General features: G+C 37.3%; 1 protein-coding gene across 1 annotated transcript in view; it reads right to left on the reverse strand.

The window, feature by feature from the left end:
* Nucleotides 1-575: 575 nt before the first annotated feature.
* FBXL17 (F-box and leucine rich repeat protein 17) overlaps nt 576-19637 on the reverse strand; it is a 295248-nt gene continuing 276186 nt past the window's right edge. Inside the window, exons 8-9 of the mRNA XM_074166441.1 lie at nt 18639-18781; nt 576-2520 (exon numbers count right to left, since the gene is read on the reverse strand). Of these exons, the coding sequence (XP_074022542.1) occupies nt 2383-2520; nt 18639-18781 (281 nt within the window). The 3' untranslated portion in view covers nt 576-2382. The remainder of the gene's footprint in view (nt 2521-18638; nt 18782-19637) is intronic.

Here is a 19637-nt window from a genome sequence, read left to right on the forward strand (position 1 = left end):
TTTTTTTTTCCCCCTAAATGACATTTCCCCTAAATGACATTTCAAAAAGTAAAGAGTGTGCAACATTGTTATTTATTCCTATAACACTACTAAGGAAACATTGATTTATTATAAGGATATTAAAGAGCTATTCGTGGCAACTCTACAGTTAGAAAAATGTATTTCCATCTAGAATTCCTGTACCACATAAACTTCCAAATTCTGTATGTGCCAAGATCCATGGAAATTAATTAGCCACACTGAGAACTATAAAGATTAGTATGTACAGAAAAATAAGAGAGAGAGAGGAATAGTCAGTAAAAGGCAAAACTACTGGAAGTGACTTAATGGCATAAGGGAAAAGACATGGCCAACTAGATCAGTAATATATAAAAACCCTTATAGACTATTTTAGATTGAAAAAGGTCTCTGGAGCTTATCTAGTTGAACTCTCACTCACAATGGGCTCAGCTTGGATCACTTTGCTCAGGACCATGCCCAGATGAGTTCTGTATATTCAAAGTTGGAGATTTCAGTCTTTCTCTTAGCATAGTCTAAGTACAATTAGCAGTACAGATGAACACAACACACCACATAATTCTTCTGTATTTTATTAAAACCCATTGCAAGATCAAAGGTTTCACGAAAAAATAGAAACTTACAAATTGTGTGAATAGTTTTAATGCACTCATAAAAAGACATTAAATGAAAAATGACTAAATCCTATACTATATCTGCAATATATTCCATTGGCTTTATTCTGAAAATATTGTTGCCATTTTGGAGTAAATAAAAAGCCTAGCATTACACATGTTCACGAGTATTTACCACTTATTTAAAGCAAAAACTTTACCATATATTTTTTCCAGAGAAATTAGTTCATCCCCATTTTGAAAAGTCTAATAAGAAAACATTCAACACCCTCACTGGAATTACTGAGAGCTGATGTTTCTGTTGTAAAAAAATTATGCTATGGAAACCAACAAACAGTTTTACAGAGAGTTATACAGCCATACTAAACAAGCTTCTAGGTTATACCGCATTAGACCTTCTGGATTAGCAAAACATTTTGACAATAATGGCAACTCTTCAGCCTAAGCATTTCATACTTTGAATTAAAATGCTGTAACCTTTGAAAAACAAATATCCAGTGTTACACACCTGAAAACATTCTTAACCAAATGGTAATACTATAAAGGCTAATGCAACTTCAAATTGAAGCTGCAATGTCTGTATTTTAACTATCCCCATGTCAAATTTAACTCCTTAGAATGCAATGTGACACACAGAAAATTAATTGTTTTATGTAGTTACTCTGGGTACTTTCTTGCATACACTGCAAGATGAAGCATCTGATCCTACAAAATGATACCCATGATAGGACTCATGTTTAGATGGCCTTCTCAAGATAAGCACTCTTTGCATTTTAAGATCTGTTGCAAATTAACAACGACACAGGAAATGAAAGGAATCCTGTTATTGGCTTATACCCATTAATCTGAATTTCCCAATTCAGCAACATAATAGCAAAATCAGAGAAGATAAGTTCACTTTAAAAAAGTAATTTTTTTCAATCAGTTATTTAAAACATTGTCTGTTAACTTATTTCTGATCGTTGGTGTATTCAATTACCGTTTGACTGTATCAAGTGGGAGCTGGTTATCAGTGTTAGGTTAAGCACTGTTAACTGACTTATAAAAACGGCAAGTTGGAAAGATTTGGAAATCTCTATGGCATCTCTTATTTTAAACAAAACAAAATGAAAGAAAATATCCCTTCTGTTGAGTGACAGAAAGAAAAGAATTAAGATTGTCCATTAAATATCAATTCTGTCATTATCATTATTTACTAAGACTTCTGTTCAAAATAATGATTTGTATAATTATAAAAATGTTTATTAAAGATCTCAGTTCTTCATAGATTCTTATTACTGTGCATCTAAAAGCTTCTGGGGTAGCTTTAGTAAATAATAAGCATCAACTTATCTCCCAGTTTCAACACAGGCCCCTGCTGATCAACTGCACTGGTGCTAGCACTGAGTTACCATTTACAAATCAAAGGAAACACACACGACCAAGGCAAAGTAAACAAAGGAAAACAAGCTTAACATCTTCTATAACTCAAACTATAACGAAAACTAGTAGCAATCCACTTCAAGAAATCTGCCAAAGGCTTTTATATTTTTTTTATGCAAACAAAAATACGATGCATTTCTAAAGTTTGCTTCAGTATTAGTACTTAGTTGTACAGTACATTAAAGTCAGCGTACAGCTTTTGCCATTTTACTGTAACCTCTGTAAACTCACAGTTATATTGCATCATATGAAAGGTTGTGAACCCTCTGCAATCCCCATTATATCTACTGAATGCAGCAGAGTGGAACTGTCATGTTGGTACAGGCAGTTAAGAGGCAGTAGACATATTGGGTGTCCAGCCCATTTGATAAGCCCGTTCCAATGTCCTCTTGCAATCTTGTAGTACAGTACTGAAGGTTATATGTGGATACTGCTGCACTAGCTGCTCCACTGTGGCTTCATTTACCTGCAATCGAAGAAAAGAATCTGTGATGAGCAAGAAGTGAACAAAGAGGGCAACGTCATGCAAGCTAAATGAATGATCGAACTTCGTATTCCTGGGAGGCCTTGCAGGATTGGGCTCTTCACTGATATTATAGGTTTGCGTGCATTTATCACAAAACAAATATACAGAATTTTAATGCTCTGTTAGAAGACAAAAAAACCCACACCTCGATTCTATTGTAAAGGAAGAAGTTTTATATAGCATTCTAGTAAATACTGTTTGATCATTTGCAATTGAGAGTAAACAGGAAAGGCAAATAGTCTTCCTTTGAAATCAGCTTTGTTTAGAAAACTGCAACAATGTTTAACTATCCATTAAACTATTTTCATTCCGTGCTTGACTATGCCAGCCACTCACAGAGCCCCAAACATAATTACTCAAAGAAAAGCCATCCTGTTTAACGAAGTGCTGCCCGGAGTAACAGATTTCTGTCTTGAAATAGAAGCATGTTTATTCAAAATCATTCAAGCAGACATAGGTTTGAAATGTAAGAATTTTTTGGCTTTGGTAAATGAAAATTGATTACATCTATTAATTAATTTATGGCACAGTTATGATACTTTTACACATACGAAGTAGTAACTCCACAATTAACCTTACCAAAATGAACTTGCACTGTGTGGTAGCTATCAATGTGGTTGCAGTGAAAAATAACAGATAACATGACTAAATATGGGAAAAGAATGCAAACTATTCTATATTGCAGGTGGGCCAATTTACCAACTTACCAATTACCAATATAGGCCAACTTTTCCAAAGGTTAAAAGTCCTACATGTCTTCACATACATCACTGGTAGAAGTCTTTATTTTAGCCCTTTGGTGTGAGGCTAACACTGCACAAAGAGTTTTGTGGGCAGAAATGGTGGGATCAATAATTAAAACATACAAGCTTGTCAGGTCTGGGATGTACCTCCTAATCTTAGACATCAAAGGTAACACCTTTATTCTTGATTAGACAGGCCAATCAGCTTGTACGGCTAAACCTAACACCTTTACAATTCCAGTGATGTGAGGGGATTAATTTGTCAATTATTTTTAAGCTGATTGCAGTTCATATCACAGAAGTAGACAGCTTTCTTCAGCCTTTAGATAAATAAAAGATTAACCTAAGAACCATAACTTCTAGGTAGCTCTCTTTGAAATCTTTGCGGAACACTTGGGCATTTTAAAATGCATCAATACTACATTTAAATACTGAACGACTTAGATCAGTAGGATGTACAACTCATTTCATCAGTTGGTTTTTTCCCTGACGATGTTCCACATTCAAGGCCAAAAGTAAGAAACTAGACTAAAATGTTTACTACCATTACAAAGATCCATCTTGGGAATAATATTTTAAAGCACAGTGACCACAGTATCTAATAATATTTTTGTCCTTAAAAGATAACAAGGAGTGCATCCTTCTGAACAGTGATTGCACTCAATGACAAGGATAAATGAAAGCTTTAATATCCAGTTCTTCTACTTTGATAATAGAAACACTCAATCTTCATTGGAAGTTTCATCTAGCTGAGACTGATTTGGATAGAAAACTGGTTTAACTACCCTTCATAGCACAAACTGTACTCTTTTGGCAAATTACTACTTTACAGTAACATCTTCCAGTGCTGAAAAACAAGAAGTGACTTTTAATAAATCAAAATGAAATCAGGGATAGCACAAGTCCTCCAAAATATTTGATATTTATAGCTGAATACATACTTTCAAACTGTCAGCAACACTTCATAGAAATACTGCTTGGAAGGGAAGAATCCCATAAAGTAGCAGTATTTGCTACTTTGTGCCTATTCAAAAAAAAAGTCAAAAGCCACTTTTCTTTAAATTTGTGGTGCAGAGAGCCACAGCAGAATCTATCATGCTACCAGAAACTTCTCTTAATGGTTAACTCAGCCACAGCGAAGATGCTTACCCCAGACAGCTGCTCATTCTGCTCTTTCTTAATGGGAAACTTAAAGAAGAATTGTTTTTTATCTACTATATATATATATATCTGCAAATATTACTAGTAGATAGAGATTATAAGGATTTGACATATACCTGTTGGGCTTTATTTGTTAGAATAGTATGGATATTATGGCTTTAGAGACAATATCATAAACAGATTTTCTGTTACAGGAAACAAGTAATAAGGCAAATTTGTTACAAAGATGATGTTCAAACACAGGAAGATAGGTAATGATATCCATGTCCTGGTGGACATTATCACAGAATCACAGAATCTTCATGGTTGGAAGGGACCTTTGAGATCATCGAGTCCAACCATACAGACACACACACACACAAAAAGAAACCAAACCAAAAAAACAACACCAAAAAAAACACAAACCAAAACACCCAACCCAACAATCTCGGGCACTAGAGCGTGCCCCAAAGTGCCACGTCTACACGTTTTGTAAATACCTCCAGGGCTGGTGACACCACCACCTCCCTAGGCAGGCTGTTCCAGTGCCTGACCACTCTCTCAGTAAAGTAATTCTTCCTAATGTCTAATCTAAACTTCCCCTGCCGCAACTTCATACCATTTCCTCTGGTCCTGCCATTATTCACTTGGGAGAAGAGGCCAACACCCACCTCTCTACAACCTCCTTTCAGGCAGTTGTAGAGGGCAATGAGATCCCCCTTCAGCCTCCTCTTCTCCAAACTAAACGTGCCCAGTTCCCTCAGCCTCTCCTCATATGACTTGTTCTCTAGACCCCTCATCACCTTGGTGGCTCTCCTCTGGACACGCTCCAGCAGCTCAATGTCCTTCCTGTAGTGAGGGGCCCAGAACTGAACACAGTACTCGAGGTGAGGCCTCACCAGGGCCGAGTACAGAGGCACCATCACTTCCCTACTCCTGCTGGCCACGCTATTCCTGATACAGGCCAGGATGCCGTTGGCCTTCTTGGCCACCTGGGCACACTGCTGGCTCATGTTAAGCCAGCTGTCCACCAACACCCCCAGGTCCTTTTCTGCTGGGCAGCTTTCCAGCCACTCTTCCCTGAGCCTGTAGCGTTGCCTGGGGTTGTTGTGACCGAAATGCAGGACCCGGCACTTGACCTTATTAAACCTCATCCCACTGGCCTTGGCCCATTAATCCAACCTGTCCAGGTCCCTCTGTAGAGCATTCCAACCCTCAAGCAGATCAACACTCCCACCTAGTTTGGTGTCATCTGCAAACTTACTGAGGGTGCACTCAATCCCTTTACCTAGATCATCAATAAAGATATTAAACAAGACTGGCCCCAAAACTGAGCCCTGAGGGACACCACTGGTGACCGGCCGCCAACTGGATTTCACAACTTACTATTTCACAACAACGCCATTAATCACAACTCTCTGGGCACAGCCATCCAGCCAGTTTTTTACCCAGGGAAGAGTACACTTGCCTATGCCACGATTCGCCAGCTTCTCCAGGAGAACTCTGTGGGGGACAGTATCAAAGGCCTTACCAAAGTCCAGGTAGACAATGTCCACAGCCTTCCCCACATCGACAAGGCAGGTCACATGGTCATAGAAAGAGATCAAGTTGGTTAAGCAGGACCTCCCTTTCATAAACCCATGCTGGTTGGCCCTGATCTCTTTGCTGCCCTGCACTTGCCATGAGAGTTCACTCAAGATGATCCTCTCCATGATATTTCCCGGTACCGAGGTCAGGCTGACAGGCCTGTAGTTCCCTGGATCATCCTTCCGGCCCTTCTTGTAGAAAGGTGTCACGTTGGCCACCGTCCAGTCATCTGGTACCTCCCCTGTTGACCAGGATTGTTGATAGATGATGGAGAGGGGCTTGGTCAGCTCTCCCGCCAGCTCCCTGAGTACCCTTGGGTGAATCCCATCCAGCTCCATAGACTTATGCTTGTCTAGGTGCATAAGCAGATCATTGACTACTTCCTCCTGGATTATGGGGGGGTTGTTCTGTTCTCCATCCTTATCTTCCAGCTCAGAAGGCTGAACACCCTGGGGGTAGCCGGTCTGACTATTGAAGACAGAGGCAAAGAAGGCATTAAGTATCTCAGCCTTCTCCTTGTCTTTGGTCGCAATGTTCCCCCCCCGCATCCAGTAAGGGATGGAGATTCTCCCTGACTCCCTTTTTGTTGATGTATTTATAAAAACTTTTTTTGTTGTCCCTTATACGAATGGCCAGGTTGAGTTCCAGCTGGGCTTTTACCTTCCTAATTTTTTCTCTGTATAACCTAACAAGATCTCTGTACTCCTCCTGAGTTGCCTGTCCCTTCTTCCAAAGGTGGTAAAGCCTCCTTTTTTCCCTAAGTCCCATCAAAAGCTCTTTGTTCAACCAGGCCGGCCATTTTCCCCGCCCTTTAATCTTGCGCATCATGGGGACAGCCTGCTCCTGGGCCTTTAGGATTTCCTTCTTGAAGAGCGTCCAGCCTTCCTGGACCCCTTTGCCCCTCAGGACTATCTCCCAGGGGACTCTCCCAACCAGGGTCCTGAATGGGCTAAAGTCTGCCCTCCAGAAGTCCAAGGCGGACGTTTTGCTAACCCCCTTCCTTACCTCACTAAGAATTGAAAACTTGACCATTTCATGATCACTTAGCCCAAAACAGCCTCCAACCACCACATCTCCCACTAGTCCTTCTTTGTTGTGAATAGTAGGTCCAGTGAGGCGCCTCCCCTGGTAGGCTCTCCTACCAGTTGTGCCAGGAAGTTATCTTCCATACACTCAAGGAACCTCCTAGACTGCCTGCTCTCTGCTGTGTTATATTTCCATCAGATATCCGGTTGGTTGAAGTCCCCAACCAGAACAAGGGCTGGCGATTGTGAGACTTCAGCCAGCTTCTTATAGAATACTTCATCTGCCTGCTCATCCTGGTTCGGTGGTCTATAGCAGAGTCCCAGCACCAAATCTCCCTTGTTAGCCTTCCCCTTCATCCTTACCCATAAACACTCAACTCTATCATCACTGGAATCTAGGTCTATACAATCAAAACACTCCCTAATGTACAGAGCCACACCCCCGCCTCTCCTTCCTTGCCTATTCCTTCTAAATAGCTTATAGCCATTCATCGCAGCATTCCAGTCGTGACCGTCATCCCACCACGTTTCCATGATGGCGACTATGTCATATCTGTCCTGCTGCACAATGGCTTCCAGCTCATCCTGTTTGTTGCCCATGCTACGTGCATTAGCATAGATGCACTTGAGCTGGGCTCCCGATTTCACCCCCATCCTTGGCCCTTTACCCCAAGGCTCATTACCAGTGGGCCTGGTTTTATCCCCTTCCACCTTCACTTCTAGTTTAAAGCTCCATTCAGTTTAAAGCTCACTCCAGTTTAAAGCTCCATTAAATTATCTCTATGTCCTGGTGTCTTTGACTCAAGACATTTGCAGAAGCTACACTCTAGCTAGATATAAGCTAAAGTATTTACTACCAGGCTAACTTAAGCAAAATAGCATGGGTCATGATACTCAGGAAGTCAGATGATGTTACAATGGTATGTCATAGTCTTAAAACCTATGAAGAAATATATGGTAAACCAACTAGCACTAACTATTTATCCTAAGTTTTTTCTGATACATTTATTAGTGGGTAAAATAATATTTAATACAATTGTTACTAATCAGTGTTGCTACTTTACTAAACAGGTGAAGGAAACTTTTAGTATTGAGTGCCAATACAGTTACAAAATAAACATGAGCATGCAGAAGGCAGTTAAAACCATTGCGGAAGTGACATTAACAAAACCAGCGATTTTATGACCAATACCTGAATAGAAGAAGGTTTTCCGCAATTTTCCTAGAGTGTTAAATGAACATTTACGAAAAATTATTAATTTGATCCTAGGCAACAATTTCAGTGGTATTAAACAGCAAAGTAACAACAAATCCTATATATACATGAAAAAAATTACTTTGAGTTTAAAAAGTTGAGTTTACTGTCATGACACAGGAAAAAATTATCCTACCAAGTTCCATGACAAATGATCAAATATATGTAACTTTTAGTTAAGTGTAAATATTTTTAATCCTAAGAAAGTAACAGCAAATAGTTAAACATTATGCTGGACAAAATAAATTCAATGTAAGATTATGTAACAGAAGAGGGAGGAAAAAGGATCCTATTGGGCAGTGGGACAACCTACGTGGATCCCAGGATGAGAAACAAATGTGGACAGTTAAGCCACAAATGATCCCCCATCACAAGATTTTGAAAGCTTTTCTTTTACCACAAGAGAAGTCAAGTGAAACACTAAAACAGCATAAAATTTTTAGTATGTTAAACTTTCTATAGTATTGGACTAAAATTGCACTATCTAAAAGGTAGGAGAATAGAGAGATCAAAATTTTGTTCCTGTTAATGAACGAGATAAATAACATCTAAGTCAACTTCCCTAGTATCCTTCCCCTAATAGTAGGATTAAGATGAAAAGAAGTCTTATGGCTAACCATTAGAACACAAGCTTCTGTCTCTGTTAAGATGCAGTCTGGCTGGTGATAAAACAAAAGTACTGAATGCCATTCCCAAAATAAATTCATAACACAAACAGAGCAATTTTCCCTTTTGAGCTTGAGCAGTCTTGTTCAATGAATGAAAACTAAAAATCTTTGCATCTCAACATGCTTTAAAAGGTTATATTTTTCTTCCACAGAACTTTCATTAATCTTCATCTTTTCAGTTGTCAAAAGGAACACTACTGTCTGAAGACAAACTAGTTAGATTATCTAATACATAATCATTCATTTGAATTTGCGTAGCCCTTCAATTATGTTTTAACACATCATGAAAGAAAGCAGTCCTTATAATTAAAAGTCAAAGTAACAGGTTCGTGTGAATCCTGGTCATCAAACAGAAGAAAGAAAATACCACCAAAGATTGGTTTGAAACCTATTTTTTCTTGCACAAATAAAAATTTATTCCAGGCCAAAAAATAGATTAAAAAAAGAAAAAAGGAGAAGATGGGTTACAGAAAATGGCAGGACCAAGTGATTTCATCTCCTTTTAACTCAATTAGAGCAGTTACCTAGAAGTCTCAATTTTGAATCCTTTTTGCTTAAAGACATCTGAACATGTATCATCTATTTCCTAGGTACACTTGACTTTGTGACAAATGTTATCTGGGATGGGACCTCCTTAATTTCCTCTGATAATGATAGTGTGATTGTGCAGAGAGTGTTTAAATATTATCTGCACCAGAGAAAAAGAATACTTCCTCATGTGATAATCAGGAATTTGTCTGGGAAAGAAGAACATGAACACCCATCTACTCCATGTGAAGTTGAAGAACATTCACAAATCTAAAAGGTTTCCTATGTAAGGAAAAGCTTCAGAGTAACATCCAATTCACTTGATAATTGAAAATAAAAAGTTATCTCCATTCCGAGTTAATAACTGAAATCAATAAGCCATATAATTAAAAATCCAGACCCCCAAACCTAGGCTCACATGCAAAAAACCAAGACTTCCAAAACTGGATTAGTGCAAAGGTGCAGTACTAGAAGCTCTTAGGAAAACTTGCCTAATGCTCCTCAATGGTTCATAGCATCATACAGGGATGGACTGCTCAAGTAATTTTTGCATATTATCTAACCTAGTCCTTGGAACAGCTGATTTTGGAGAGTGCTGACATCATGGGCACTCTCCTTCAAGGACAATACAGGTATGTATCTTCAGTTATATAACTTTATAGGCCAGTCATTAACAAAAATTAACAAACCAAGTCATAATATGGTTAGTCTGTGATATCTGTGCAGAAAGGCATTAATAATATATAGAACTGCTAGCTTAATTTCAGAAATCTAAAACTTGTAAAGAATTTTAGGGAAATGTTAGCAGGTGAGAAGTAACATTCCCACAAAAAGATTTTGAGGGCTGTCATACAGATGATGTTTGATAATACAGGTCAACAGGGCGCAAGTATCATTACATTTGTACATATAAAGAATCACAAAACCAACCTTACACAAAAGAAATGCAAATTGCTTTTTTCCAAAAGGGCTTTCTTCTCATGTTGCTGATATTTTTGTTATGGAGTGATATTGCAGCATTAGGAGTACTAAAATTTGTGTGCATTTCTGTCTCAGTATACACAGAGTAGTATTACTTGAAAGCCAAATTTGTATGTAGTAGACAATGAAATAACTCTAAAGTCATTGTGTGAATCCATAATGATGGATTTGGACACACTTTACGTTCTAATTTCTCTAATGTTTTAACAATAAAATCCAAAATATAAACACGTGGAGTTTTTGAGAAGCATATTTTCATATACACTTTCTCTTCTCTAAGCTGTAGTTTGCTTCCGCAAGTCAGTGTCTTATAAAAAGTGCACTTTGTTAGATTTTTTTTCTGCTAATAGTTGAATGAATTATATTCTCAGGTGGCCCAATTATAACTGTTGCCTGTAGCCATAACAAAATTAAAGATTTCTGGAAACGTTTTGTGTGAATTGCACTTGATCAGCTAAGGCAGACATATTCCACAGAGTTTCAGTGACTGCCCTCATACCCAGGGGCAGAACCTTTGTTTAGGACTTTAATAAAATAACAGCACTACCAATATTAGCACAATATCCTATAGCCCAAATAAAATCTCTTACAAATTCAGCAAAGAATGTATTTTGACTTAATGGATGCTGTTATTAAAAAAAAAAGATAAACAAAAAGCACACATGCACACACATACAAACACTGTATTTGTGGACTCATAAATAATGAAATTGACAAGCACAGTCTGATGTACTGTTATCATGACATTTGACAACTTAATTGTGTTAAATTTTAGCCATCAATTTCCCACTTATATTTGGAAAGGGGAAGGAGCCGGTAAACAGAAATATGTGTAATCTTTTTTGCTGTGTGAAGTGAAATAAATGGTATACACAAACCTTCTATATTCAATGGTAGCACTTCTGGAAGGATTTCAGAAAATGTAGCAAGGCTGTTTGTGGAGTATAGCCCCTTTACAGTTCGTTGCTTAAATCTCAACAGAAAGGTAGAATCCTAGAGGGATGAAATTCGTTGTTGTGGTTGTTTACACAGGTGAATGATATTGCCTCAAACTGCCAGTCCCCGCACAATTACTGCAGTTACTGCATTACTGCAAACTAACAAAATAATCCATTTCAGGGCTCTGTGAGTTTTCATAGTTTTCTAGCAGAGCCACCATTTCAGGGCTTGCTGTCCTAATCATTACTGCCAACACATTCAACACATTGAATATTAAAGCTGTATAAGTGATAAAGTTTTCATTCTCGATTCTCCTTGCTTATTGTGAGGGTTTGCTTTCCTATTAAATCAGATAAACCATTCTAAAGAAGCCTTTTAGTTTGGCTGGTTGATCAGTTTGCTAATTCTGTTTACTTCAATCAGACAAACTTCTTCTAGGCTTCACCTATACAAGATTTAAAGGTAAAAATATTACCAGTATCATAAGTATTTCCAATGTATGACAAAACTGTGCATTGCTTTGTTCTTACTTATAAAACTTGCAGTTAATAAAGAACCATATGCAGTGAAATGACAGTGTTTATTTATACAGTGATAAATATTCTTTCAGATTACTTTCTGCCTGTTGAATTAATAGCACTGAATATTTTCCTTCCTATTCTGCTACATTAACAATAATTTGAGCACATTATTGTAATACTTGTCAAAATGATGGCCTGTAAAATTAACAGAGAAATCATTCTCAGAAAGTTGCCAGCTGGCAAAAATGACTGGAAGTTCAATGCTTCTAAAAAAATTCTCTCTCTTTTTTTTTAAATTATAAAAATGCTGACTATTTCACATTGCATTTTTCCTTAATAGTTGGCCTTATCCTGATTTTGAACCATTATCAGTACTTGAGGGCCCATCTTTCTGTTACAGTATGACATGGTCAAGTGCTTGCTTCTTAAAAACAAGGACAGACTCATTAACTCAGGAAGATCCCATCTTCAGCCTGCTGGCATGAAGGCTGACCTATTAGCCTGGAAGATAAAAATCTTTTGGTAAAGAAACAGTTAAACTAGAAGTCCAAAAAGTTCAATTTCTGTAAAGAATCCTTTTTTATATTTTAGCAGATGCTTTCGTTCACACAAGTAATCGTTCTGTTATTCTAGTTAGCTAGGAAAAAAAAAAAGTATTCTTCAGTCTTTTAAAATCGTTGGATTGAAAAACAAAGTGAAATAAATGCTACTTTTCTTTTGTTGTAGGTTAGCAAGGATAACTGTAGTTTCCTTCTAATGGGATTCACAAATTTTATGAATCTAAAGTCTTCATTATTCACAGAGAGATGTATCAATGGAGCTCCTACATTATACATACAAAACTTTAAAAAATACAGCATATCCTTTTTAATATTCAGCAACGTAACCTGAACAAATTATAGTGATTTAAGAGAAAATAAGTGCTATAGAATTTTTCTTAAAGGGAAGGATTGGGTATTTTTCATCCTCTTCAATATCACAAAACCATAATTTCAAATCTCAAAATCAACCCCTTAAAATATAAAAGAGGAAATGGTAGTAATTTGTCAGGGTTTTTGATCAGGCTAATGATAGTTAGCATTTTCTGAAGGTGGAAGGAAAATTGCTGTGATAATTGTATTAAAACAAGCCATGGCTCTGTCCCCTTGCCGTTCCGCAGTTGATTAAGAACAGTTTAGGTCAAAAATGTATTTGAAATTTAAAGACTTATCTCCAGAACCTAAGATCTTAACTCTTTTTCACTTACTTAACTTCAGTTACAGACTATCTATGTAAATTAAGAGTTTGTGGATGAAAGGTAAAAATGTTTCCGGGCATGCTTACTAATACGTATATATTAAATGGAAAACTCTTTTTGCCCTGAATTGGTAAGTTTTCTCACAAGTTGGCATTTCCTTATATACAACAGGAGCTGCATCCTAGTTAGGCTAATGATTTGCAGTTTGCACAGGATATACATTTACACATATTTCTAAAACAGATTTTTTAGAAGGATAAAGTGATAAATTATTTTAAAAATCTACTGATTTTCTAAAAATTTTACTCTTACTTAAGATGTACATGATTTCTTAATGGATCATTTTATTTTTATATTTTAGTCATCTATCTTCCATCCTCTCTGTGGTAATATAAGAGTTTGTCTTTGTCAGTTGTACTGAGCATCAATTTCTGTCCTCTAACATCTCAGTAAAACTATAATAGGAAATACATGCTACATTTCATCTAGAAAGTAATGTGGAATAACCTGCAGGCTTTCAGAATGATTTAAATGTAAAGCAACCTGAATTTCTCAAAAAGAAAAAAAAAAAGAAAAAAGTAGGAATAAAGGCTATGATGATTTATTAACTGAAGCTGTGTACCTATTCACAGCTAACTTTGTCAGACTCACTTCGTTTCATTCACACATTGCTGTGAACGTTGAATTTTGAGGCTTCTGTTTTTCAGTGTCATTTTTCTGCATATTATTCCAAGAAATGTCTCCTGCATTTATGTGGTAGCACTGCTAACCATTGCAAATAGCACCACAGCTACAGGAAAAGGATCTTGAAATATGAAAATCTGTGTGAGAAAAGTTGCAAACTCCACAGGAAGATTATTCTGACACATTGTTCAACCAGAAAATCTATCAGCCAGGAAAACAGATCAAGTTTTTAGCCACTATTTCCTAGGTGATACCCAGCCATTTTCCACAAAGGTGAAGATTTCAAACTGCCATTATTTAAAGCTGTTTGGATTGTTGTGAAAGCACAATAAAGAAGTGCTACAAAGACATCTTTAAAATGAGTTCTAGCAGTAAATAGCATAGAGAACACATCCCTCTTTCTCAGATGTATTTTGGAAAATACAAAATATCTAGAAATAATTGAGTAATTACAATAAGTAAATAGGATCTAGATCAGTTTAGGTGTAGGAATGTACATATTTGTGTTTGGAAAAAGAAGCTTGAAATGTGGAGTTGAATCTGTGAATCTGATGCAGACATAATTTTTCACCCTTAGGATGCAAGTATGGCTGTTAGGAATCCTGATTTCAGTGTTTGTGGGAGAAAAGAAAGTACCCCATAACTGTCCACACCTCTCTCAAAGTTTTTAAAGTATTTAAAGGAAAGGACAAAATATACTTTAAAATATATACTTTTCTAAATTGTCATAAAAAAACATACAGAGCTACAATGAAAATTTGAAGAACGGATAGTCATGTTCTCTTTCTGCTGTGGGGGGACTGAACTGAGGTGAACTGAATACAAGCCTTGGTTCTGGAGAAAACTCTGTGCCTTTCCCAGTATTTACTGAGGTGACAAATCAGAGCTTCAGTGTACCCTGGCAGTACACAACCAGCTACGTGTTCTCACACACCAATGTCATATCCCAAAACACAACCTTGGGCTTCAGCCCACAACAGCGCAGCACTCCTTTATGCAGAGAAACTGGGAGTTCGTGGTTCCACTGTGCTGCTGCAGCATCGGGAGGAGGAGACATGGGGGAATGAAGCCTGGGAGTGGGGCACAGCACGAACATAGGTGGCAACACCAGAATGAAAAAGAGATATGTCTCTTATGCCTTTTCCAATTACAAAATTCTAAAATGTCCTGCTTAGGCCTTAAATAACTACTGATTTTATCTCCTACTGCTCTTCAAAAGAAATAGAGACTCAGAATGGCAACGTTTCTTTTTTATGAAACACACGACTTGTGCAGTCCCAAGTGCTGTCAGGTGCCTAGACAGAGCCACAAATACATACGCACACAAATATATATTTGCAGACAGTTAATACCCTGCACCTTGAGGAAGATCAGAAGGGAGAAGGGTCCTAGCTGCTTCCAAGTAAGTGTTTGGGGGGAATCTGATTGTCCAAAATACAGGTACTTAAAAATATTCAGGGTCTAGTTTTGGAGGTCTGGATCATAGTCTCTCAGAAGCCTATCTGATACAGAAAACCAATGGTATGTGTCTCACTGTATCTATGCTCTACAATGCAGGAGTCCGTAGAGATCAAGCTAGCATCTCCTGAGCTAGCTAGCTAGCTTCCAGAAATGGAAGCAATACGTTATACGACCACATCTATATGACAGTATCTCATGAACCTTGCTGAGTGCTAATTTTCCCGGATAAAGTGCTTTATTTTGGCAGTTAAGCTGCTATTAGCTATTGTGTCCACACTGCCCTACTCCTTTTCAGTAGTATGAGTTCATTCAGAGCTCTCTCCAGGCCTCAGACACCACTGCTATGTAGTGCAAGGAAAGCCATATTTGCCAAGTCATGGAGGTGCTAGGTAAAGTCAGACAAAAAGAGAGACATTTGCTCAGTAACCTTGCCTCTAACATTTTTACATTGAAAAGAATATTTAGATTTTGTGTATCTAAGCATAAACATGTTTTCTAAACCAAAATTATCCTATGGATAGTTCTAAAAGACTTTCAGCATTTAATAATCTTTGACTTTTTTCTGTATGTGATTTGTAAATAGTGATTACGTTGCTATTTAGCAACACTTAAATGTTGAAAAAATAGTGTAAAAATGCTTATTAGAAAACTTCCAACTAAAAGATATGCCCTCATTATGATGATCTCATGGTAAAGTCAGCAATTTTTATGAGACATCTCAACACAATGACATTTATTTTAAGCCAAAGACCATATTGCTCCGCTGGTGTGCATGTTAGACGGTAGGAAACATGATAAAAAGAAAGGTCATGGCAACAGCAGTTTGATGAGAAATGAATAATTTGATTATTTTCATGGTGTGGATCAATAATGCTCTGCATCCACTGAAATACATTGCCTGGAGGCACTTAGATAATCAATGGCATAAAACAGAGCCTGCCTTTACCCAGGCTTGCAGCCTCTCTGATCTTTCTTGGAAGGACCCTTGACGCCTCTAATTTATGTCAACTGCATATCAAAGAAATTCCAAAGAGCCTAGGTCATAAAGGGTATTTTAGTGGTAACCATTTGAAGTCTACTTACATATGTTCCTATGTAACTATGTTTATGTACTTCCCCTCCAATGCCTAGGAATTCCTAGAAAGGCATAATTTCTACCTCATACTAGGATAAGAGTCAGTACCTTAGAAAAGGAAGGCCGGATAGAACAGGCAAATCTTCTAACCCTCTTTTCACTGCAAGCTGACAATAGCCCAAAGACAAGAATTTCAGTCAACGGGACATGTAAATAAACCCACTGCACCACCCAAGAATTCTCTTTAACGATGTGCCGGACACTGACATTTTTAATTTAATAGAGCAGCCACTGGAAAAAATTAGTTCTGCATGATACTGGGGAGAGACAGTTGAAGACATGATTTTGTTCAGTAATTTCTCTGTTCTTTTGCAGTGGAAAAAGGGAGCTGGCATCTTCTAGCTGCCAAAAACTCTTAAGTCTAGGATACTTATTTCATTCTGTCTGTGGAGCTATTTTTCCCAGCAAGGCTTTGCAAGCAAGAATAATTCGCAGTGGTAGTCCTACTACTACAGTGTTTGCTGTAACGGCATTTACTTATTTCTTAACAAGTTTTAGCTACCATACTTTGAACACTCGTATACATGCACCCAAACACATGTACACACACACATGCATGCTTGCAGGCATGCAGTCAAGATTGCTTCTCTATCTTTCTTGAAGCTTTCTCAAAGTATATTTCTCTTTTTCCTTTTAGCAGTTGACTTTCATAACACCAAAGATGGTGTGTAATCCTTTGTAAAGAGCTAGGAAAGTGTTAACCAGCAATTAGAGGAATACAGACTGTAGTACACAGTTTAACTGATGAGGTAGTAAAACTTCTTTTCAGCATCAAGATCATTGATTTTTCTATAGCAGCTGAAGACAGGATAAAATTATTGCACTTATTAGATCCTTGTTGATTGTTCAACATTAGCTAGATCCACAAAATAAATATATGTGTAAAATTGATCAGGTGATTCAGGGTCAGATCTAATTCCCAAGGTCAAGTAACTCTTTGAACATTCTCTAAGTACATAATCTCACCACAATCCTTCAAAGAGACTCACACACTCTTTTCGTCTGTTGGCTCTTATAAAACACTAATGTTTAGGAGATTAAGTGGAGTCAGCTTTAACAGACAGAGCAATTCTTCCTAAGTGCTCAGCCTCCCCTCGAACTGGAAACTGTCTAAGGCTCAGTTTGCAAAATGATTTTTCTAACTTTACAACTGACCTGGAAATTATTATTCCTTACCAGTTGAAATACTGGGTTTTGTAAGTGTCTTCTATAAAGCACTGCAAGGAATGTAAGGCAATGGTTTTGAGCATGAAGTTTCTTAGACTAAAAACCTGTGTTCCCACAGGCTGTATCCAATCAGAAATTTGCAAGCCTGAGAGATATGCTTATGATGGCCATCACAAGCTAGACATTTTGTTCATAATAGCTGGAAAAGAAACAATTCCTGCAGGCATATTTGAAGATTTGAGATCAGAGACTCCGAATCTCCAATGACTTTTAGCTATTTCTGCTGTGTTCCCAGGCCTCTTGATCTGTCTTCTCTCAAAAGAGACATGATTACTCAAGCTGAGGTGGAGCTGGATTACCTTATCCTCTCTTGTTCTAATGACAAAGTGTTAAAACTTACAAGCATTCTTAATATATTCCAAGTAGAAAAGCTATATAATAAAAAATCCAGTATTTTTTTCCTTTTTTTTAGCATTGTGATTTTACCCAAATCCTTGGCCTTGTGTTTTCAAAACCATTATATATAAGCAAGAACACAAATGTATAGAAAATCACCCTGGAAGTTAAACTGAAGTATTTTTATTTTGCTATTCTTTTTCTTTCTTTTTAACAAAGCAAAGTAGTCTGTCATAGTAATGACATGACATACCAATCACTTTTACCCCAAAATATTCAAAAGTCTCAGAGGGCAGATTTTACATAGAATTTTTGTGAGCACCTCAGGCTGTGGGTGTAGCCTGTGGGTGTATTTTGAAAATCCATGTCAGCAAAAATTTATAATGCTCTTTTTAGTTCTCTAGATACTTTTAAAGCTAAATAATTGAACACAGTACACTAAAAGAGTTACCACCGTAGTGAATACCAAACCTGTTTGTACAGAAAAACATACATCTTTCCGTGCCTGTCCCTCACTCACATGTATACACATGAACAATCACTCTCACATGCACTCAGAAGCAGGCACCAGTTCACGAAAATGCTCCTTACCTGATCGCATCTCATCAGCCCTAAATATCTGAGAGACTTGCTGCTTTGTGCAATTTGGGTGGCTCCATGGTCTGTGATTTCTTTGCACCATCCAACATCCACTGTCTCTATTGTCATGCTGTACCGTCCAATGGCTATCAGAGCTGTAAAGATATTAAGATAAGAACAGTGTAGCTTGTGGAGATGGTAAGCTCAGTTCTATGTGTATACTAAATACTGTTGAAATTAAATTTTGAGAAGCAGCTGTCATGTACATTGTAAAAGATCTTGCATTTCAGCCTTTTTAACTATGAGATAGCTGTCTCTTCAAATTAGGAATAGACACATCTGCAACACATATAAACACATAGATAAACAGATCTTCCTATATATTTTTTATATATTTTCTTTATTTTATAGACCAGTCATCAGAGATATTCAATAGGAATTCTTTTAATTACTTTTTATTGGAAGGATTAAGCATCAATTAATTGAATTTGAAATAGCTATAGAATAACAACAATTCTACCTCACTCTTTAGAGGAAAAAACATTTTATACTACTAACTTTTTTTTTTCAGAAAAATCATATTGCAAAGACAGCACAAAGAATAACAGGACATCTGTGTCAATAGAACAAATTGTTTTAGAAAACTTTGCAGGTATCTTATGTCATACATTTTATAACTATATTCTGAAATTGCGTTTGTTTCCCATTGTTCATATTGATGGTGTAATAACAACGATATGTCTCACTTTCTTCATGAACACTTTTCCAATAAAAAAAAATAAAAATTGGGAAGGCCAGGAGGAATTAAAACAGAACCTTGAGCCTTTATAAAAGGAAAGGAAAGAGGATCTGGAAATCCTGACAGGACTGAAAAATAGTAGGTAGGAGAAACCACAAAGCATCTGAACAGGTTGAGAAGGCCTTGTCGTGACAGGGCCAGTCTGGAATCACAGAAAGGACACAAGTCACTAGCACCCTGGTCACCATGGACTTTCACTTTTCACTTTTCAG

This window comes from Numenius arquata, chromosome Z, assembly GCF_964106895.1.
Source record: "Numenius arquata chromosome Z, bNumArq3.hap1.1, whole genome shotgun sequence".
In the NCBI taxonomy this organism is placed as follows: Eukaryota; Metazoa; Chordata; class Aves; order Charadriiformes; family Scolopacidae; genus Numenius; species Numenius arquata.